Genomic DNA, 7203 nt, shown 5'->3' on the forward strand with positions numbered 1-7203 from the left:
CATAAAGTTCCCATTAAAGCAGAAACATAAGAAATGCCTTGCCAGGCGCCGATCGCCATTCATCCGCTCCACTCGCAACTGTCCACTGGCCACTCCACCAAGAAAGACCATTCAGATTGAGGCATCAGCTATGGGATCGGCCTCGGCATCCAACCAGCTCCACAGCTAGCTTCACAGCCAGATCCACATCCACATCGACGTCAATCCATCGCCGGAGCCGGTTCATCAAAAAGATGCCCAGCTGGATGCTTTTCTTAGCAGACCGCTTCCCCTCCCACAGATCGCTCCGCTGGCTTATCGCCCGCCGCCATCGAACTGCTTTCAATTAGAAGAGAAAGTTCTTGCCACAAGCGCATGCAAGAAAAAGTGAAAAAAAAGTATACAGAAAGAAAAAAACCCACCGAAGCACACTCAAAAAATAAAAATAATCAACAAAGAAATGTTGTTACCGGCGGGCGAGAGATGCTTTTACTCTCTTAGCCACGTTGAGTATCAAAAAGGCCAGCCATAAAAATTGCACCTCATAAATTAAGAAGTTGATGTATCACCCCGGCAAGTGACAACAATAACAATCGCCATTGGGGGCCCTGGGAGTGTGGAAATCGAACCAAACTATACCTAGTTGGTGTTGGACTGGCCTGAACTGAATGGAACTGAGCTGAACAAAAAGGCAGAATATGCATAGAAAACAAATGACATCAGCAATGCAAAATGTCTCAAAATAGAAATGGAAATGGAAATAGTGCCGTTGGCAAAAAGTTTTGACATCGATAGTCGAGTGTCTTGAGGGACTATAAGGGGATATACTTGAAGATTACAATTTTATAGGGGATGAATAGGGGGTTATATAGATAGAATCAATGGAACATTGCCTACATTTAGTCATTTTGTAATCTTTAAATTTTTGCAAAAGATTTAAAACTGTTGGGTATTTTCTTATATTTGAAATGGTATGAGATCGTATTTTTAATTAGAAACAATAAGCATGTGCGTGGGCATTCAAATAATCCGATAAATACGCAATTTTAGTTCTTTTCATTTCCCGGAAAACATTTCGACTTTATTTTTGATGCTGATAAGGAGTAAATAAAGGAATAGGAAAATAATATACAAAAAATAAATACCAAATATGTGATCGTAGTTTATTTCTTAAACTAAGATGTAGGAATTCCAAGTCGCTTACTCATGGTTATAAAATTCCCCGCACACTTTGGACTAATGCCCCGATTCTCAACGTCGCTCGAATGCTTTTAGCTGCACTTACACGTAATGTTATCAGATCGGAATCAGTGATGAAATCGGTTGAGTAGCCGGGTAAGCGGTAGAGTTGGATCATCACCAACTGCGTCGCGGCAGCTGCAATTCCCAAGAGACAAAGTCAAAGGTAAGCGGCTAAAAAGCAATAAAATATATAACTACGTGTATGTATATAATGCAGTCGGCCAGAAAAGGAGAGAGAGCACTCTAAATGGGTTCAATTAGCATTTCTATACCCATTCCGACGGCTGTCTAAGTTTCTACAACGGCGAAGCGGTGCATTCGTGGGCGTTGCATTACGTATACGCCTCGTAAATTAAGTATACGTAAGCAAATGTATTTGCTTGACAAGAGCCACGCACTTGGTCAATTGGATTCAATTGAACTGTGAGCGCCCTCCAAAAGCGGATAAGAACGAAAACGAGGGAGGATGTTCAAATAGACGAAGTCTGAATACTCTTGTTGTTATGGACGGACAAACCATAAAGTGGAGACTTTGATTTATATGTCATCTTTATAATCATAATCAAGATTATGCATCTATACTTTCCTATAAATCAAGTTTGTTTTATGGGGAATAGAGTGTTAAATGTATGATAATGGCTTCGTGGAAAACCCTAAAAGGTCTGGAAAGGTCCAGTACCCTCTGAAAGCGTATACCAAAAAAGAAACCCAAAACAGCTCTGACTTTGATCTACTGAGCCAAGGGCGTGGCGTGGGGGGCGGCGTGGGCGACAAGTGGAAATGAAATGGAACATTTTCAGACCGCCGATGATGACAGTGGAGTGTGCCGGATAGAGACTCTTTCCACGCTGTTGTGGGCCCGAGACTGGGTCACTGTTACGAGCGTAAGAACCAGCGAGTGTTCTCCGCTTACGCACACACACACTCACACGAGAACGCTTGGACCCAGAGTGCCTCATAATTAGAAGAGAGGGCGATAAAGAGTGCGAGACGGCGGCAGAATACGAAAAGAATCGCTGGAATAATATAATACACGAGGTTGCCTTTGGCTGTGCCTTCTGGCCGGAGACTTCGCTTTCGTTTCGCATATTTTACGTTTCCCCTTTTGCTTTATTGTAATTTATAATTTATTTGAATGTTGTATTTTTTTTTCTTCGGTGCTTCTTATTTCTTACTTTCACACGCAGACGACCGGCAAAGAAAAAGGTTTGCCCCCGCCCCCGCCTACTCCACAATGTGGAGTCCATTGTTGGAGTAATTGAAATCGGCAATCTGCAGAAAGTTCGAAGTTTTCGTTTTCAGTTTATTAAAAGTTCGATTTTTATTCGCCTTTGTTGGGATTAGCTCTATAAATAGATGTACAAGTAGACATACATTTTAATATTATTTTATAGGTATAATAAATATATTGTAGATGCTCCGAGCTCTCTCTCTCTCCGCCTCTTTCCAAACTAAATTTTCGCTCTCTCGAAACATTTGCCATTTACAGCACACTTCAATTGAGTTTAAGTTTGTCGATTAAATTCATTCGCTTCCATTTTTAGTACAAATCACTTGAGCAAACACCGAACCCATTTGGGGGAGTAATTTTAAGTTTTCCGTTTCGAATTCTTCTCGTGCGGCACATACAATATGATTATTAAAAGTCATAACAGTAGTATAGGTATTAAAGATTACGCATATGTGTAGTTATATTTATATGGTTTATATGGTGTTGGTGTGTGTGAGTGGGTGTGTGGGTGGGCTACGTGCCTTGCGTTTTGAGCTGCACCAGCCACCTGGAAGTCTCCAGATTTCCAGACTTCCAGACTCGCAGCCCAAAAATCGCAGAGCGCGTAAACAACAAAACAAAAATTAAACAACTTTGTAAAATGAGTGAGTGTATGCGTGTGCACTTACAAAATAAAACAAACTTACATCTAGACATGTGTGTGTGTGTGTGTGTCTGTGTGTTTCTGAGTATAGCTAAAGTATTGCACTATGTAGTATATGTATAAATATATGTAATAAACAATATACATTGAAATTTAGAGTTCTGCTGAAGCTAACAAGAGATAGAAGACAGAGTTAGAGATAGTGTGGCTGACAAAAAAAGTATATAAATATGTGATGTACTTAGTTTTTTTTTGTTTTTGGATAGTTTTTTGTTGAGAAGGAATGTCGTTACACAGATTGCCCTGTCCCCTGCCAACACATTGAAGCCTCTAACGTGATCCGGGCATCACCCATTTGAGTCATCCATCAATCATCCATCAGTACCCAAACGATTTGAAACTATTTGGATTACCCAACATAGAATAACTCGGGAGCTACACGAATTCCTAACTGCTTAAACCAAATCACCTGGATCGTTGGAGTTGCGCGAATTCGTTATGATCCATCTTTGATCTTCGGAGCTTCGAGAATTCTTCATGTTTAATCCAAATCTCCGTGTTATCCTTCCTCCGATCAGCCAGAGATCCCCCGCCGACAACCCACAGCACAGCACTCGACCGCTCCAGCGGCCGTTCGTCCCGCCCCGCCCCATTGGGACCGCCCCGCTCCTCACTCAGTTGCGCCTTTCGCCCGCTCGTGTCGCTTGCCGCTGCTGCTGTTGCTGCTGCTCCTTGTCGCGCAGCTCCTTAATGGCGCCCACCGTACCGAACATCACCTTGGCCGTCAGTTGGGCACGCGGTGGACCGCCGGACTTGCCGCTGGTTGCTGCCTCCCGGTCCAATGAGGCATTTGCATTGGCGTAGGCGTTCGTGTACGAGACATAGTTATTGTTGAGGTCGCGACCGCAGCTGCACTGATGTGACATGTTGCACGTGATATGTGGTTGTTGCTGTTGTTTTTAAGCTTGTAGGCAGTCCGCTTCTTATATTCGGCGATATATTCGGAGTGGCGTGGCGTGGCGTGTGGAGCAGTTGATCCGCTTGCGGTTGTTTGCCAATTGATCGCGCCTCGCAGTCGCTCACACTTTCACAGACTCACTAGAACTAATTTCGAAAAGCTGTGGTGTTGTTTTTGTGGCCAGGCCTCGGACGGCAGCGATGTCGACGTCGATGTCGGCAGCGATGAGCAGAGAGAGAGCTGCCAAAACAAGAGAGCGCTGCGATCAGCAGCTGTTGAGAGAGAGCTTGGTGCCGCTAGCGATGTAGACGTCGCTGCTGCAGCGGTTTTACTGCAGTGAAATGATAAATTTCTCTACACACAGAAAAAATAGTGGAAACCAAATAATTAGCTGGTATAAAATTCCGAACATCAGTTAAGCGAAAAAATAGGCAGTTCTATGAGTTTTTTAAGGTCTACTTCTCATTTCAAGAAAGAAATGTTTAATTAAATGAATTAAATGTTTAGGAAATGATTTTCCGGGTCCTAATGAAATGTTAAAAAAACCTTAACTTTATTTTTAACTTATGAAGGAAAAGGTCACTTAAGTTTCGTTTAGTGTAACCTCTGCAGCTGATCGTGTCTCTTTGCGCAGTCGCCGCCTCTGCCTTTGACGCGGTCGCAGTCGCTGCTTTTGGGAGAGCTTTCTTGATTGCAGCGAAGAGTGTTGTGGTGCTGTGTTGTTTCTAATGCCCAACACCCCACACACCCCCTCTCTAAAATTGACGACGCTGCGCTTGTGTAATCTTTACGTCGTCTTTGTATGTATTTCTTTATTTTTGTCTTATTTCTCTTTCAGTGGAGCTTTGTTTTTGTTGTAGTTTTACTCATAACAATTTGCGAATTCCACAGGCACGCTCGCAACAACAACAACACCATCAACAAAATCGGCAGCAAGTGAAAATCACTAAGCAATGCAGCGACTCACCTGTTTATTGTTGTTGCTGGCATTCATTAAGTTTCATTCACCTTTCGCATTAGACTTTACATTGTAGTTTGTTTGTTTGTTTAGCTCATTTTTTGGTCATGCTTTTACATAATTTAATAAGTGAGTGTTCGAATGCATTATAGACCAAAAAGAAATGCCTTTCAAATAGCCTGAACCTGACCCCAAAAGAACCGCAAGAATTTTCAACTGGCACGAAGAGAGAGCGAAGAAAACAAGCAAAGGAGACAAACAAACGCATTCGCTTTCGATCGATCGTCACTTTCCTCAACCCGAAGAAGAAGAAGAGGAAGGAAAGGCAGAAGAAGAACAAGCAGAAGACTCGTACTACCAGTTTTCTCCAAGAACCCAAAAGTCACGGTGACCCATATAACATATAACACCGCCGTCGCTGCTGACGTCAGCAGAGCAATGGAGAGAGGATCACGGAAAGAGAAAGAGAGAGGGAACACAGAACAAACGACAGACAGAGAGCGAGGAAAAGAGAAAGAGCTTTGATCGAAAAGAAAGCGAAAAAAGAAATTTCAATGCAGCGAAGCGTAGAATGGAGAACGTATGTTTGTTTGTGCTTGGCGTGGAGTGCCAGCAAACAAACAAACACTAGCAGACAACCACACTCACACATGCACCCAGGTGATCGTTTGCTCACCTACTTAAATATGTCGAAAAGTGTGTCATCGAGAGAGAAAGACAGAAAAAGAGCGGGAGAGAGAGTTGAAGATGCGACAGAAGAGCGAGTAACATTCTTTACGACTCTTCCCGGCGTACTTATATACACATTCATATATACGAGGTGTGTTCAAAAAGTAAGGTGACTCTTCAAATTTCGCGAATTTCAAATTTTTCGATTATCGATTTTTTTGTTTTGTTATATTGGTACACTCTTCCCTAACATCTGTACCAAGTTTCAATGGAACATCCTCTTTTGTTTGGTTGTGAGAGGCGTAAAGTTACAAGTTATTTTGCGAGCTCGGCGATTTTTTGCTATCGAAAAATATGGATCAAAGGATTTGGATTTTTTGGCCAAAAACAACACCACAATAATGCCTCAGCCACCATATTCACCGGATTTGGCCCCATGTGACTTTTTCTTGTTCCCAAAACTGAAGATAATCGAAAAATTTGAAAAATTTGAAATTTGAAAAGTCACCTTACTTTTTGAACACACCTCGTATAACTTCTAAAAGGTTTCGATAATCGAAAAATTTGAAATTCGCGAAATTTGAAGAGTCACCTTACTTTTTGAACACACCTCGTATATTATAGTAACTTAAATACGCACATGTGGATGTTCAAATAGGCAATTGCTAACAGTTGTGGTTACATTAATAGTGCTAAACAAAAAGTAGCTAAAAATAGCTGATAACAATGGTGCTATGATTCTATTGCTTAGTCAAGTTCTTCTTCACTTTCCAGCATAATAATGTCTTTTAAATGATTTCAAACTATTTCTTCCTAAAAATTGCATGATATTTAAACAAGTTCTTGAAAAAACTTGATTCTAATTTTTAAAATCATGGCTTACAAAACACTTTCTTTTGCTTTCTTTGTTATAAGCAAGAAAATAATTTTGAAGTTTGCTTTTATAAAATGTCTAAAATTTGTTGTAATAATATTAATCCCACCGCATTTGTATTTATCTTAACTTGTGAACCATCCAGATGCGATTTTCGGTCATTTGCATGCCACCCACTTGCCTCCCAAGAGATTTCATTCTCAACTACGCATCTGGACAAACGACAGCCGTTTGTCTTGGCAGTAAATCTTCTTGGCTTTCAACTGTGCTGGTCGCCCTCTGGCCAACTTCTAATTATAAATGCATATTTATGCTACCAGTTAGTGGATTCTACTTGGCACTGCCATTGTTGTTGGCCAAGTTGCCAAGTTGCTGATATCTGACGCCACATAAGTTCATCTGGATCTCAAGTGCACATTGCACTGCGTTTTTCTCATGCGCAGAATCAATTAAAAGAGATGAAAAAACCCCAAACGAAAACTTGTTGTGGGAAAATCTCCGAAAACCTGCATAAGAATCGTGATTTTCCATTTTTTATTGTTGTTTTGGTTATATTTTCGGTTTTTTTTCGGTCGCTCTAACAACTACAAAAATGTTTTCTTTGGTTATTTTTATGTTTTCGCTTATGCATTTTTTCGGTGGGAAGTTA

The 7203-nt window shown here is 41.2% G+C and overlaps 1 protein-coding gene across 1 annotated transcript; it reads right to left on the minus strand.

Moving 5' to 3' along the window:
* Positions 1 to 2516: 2516 nt before the first annotated feature.
* LOC108117520 lies at positions 2517 to 4207 on the minus strand. The gene has a single exon (XM_017230015.2). It carries the CDS (start codon positions 4019 to 4021, stop codon positions 3770 to 3772), a length of 252 nt encoding a protein of 83 aa, XP_017085504.1. The 5' UTR covers positions 4022 to 4207; the 3' UTR covers positions 2517 to 3769.
* Positions 4208 to 7203: the final 2996 nt, after the last annotated feature.

The sequence above is a fragment of the Drosophila eugracilis genome, unplaced genomic scaffold (genome assembly GCF_018153835.1).
Source record: "Drosophila eugracilis isolate 14026-0451.02 unplaced genomic scaffold, ASM1815383v1 contig_75, whole genome shotgun sequence".
NCBI lineage: Eukaryota > Metazoa > Arthropoda > Insecta > Diptera > Drosophilidae > Drosophila > Drosophila eugracilis.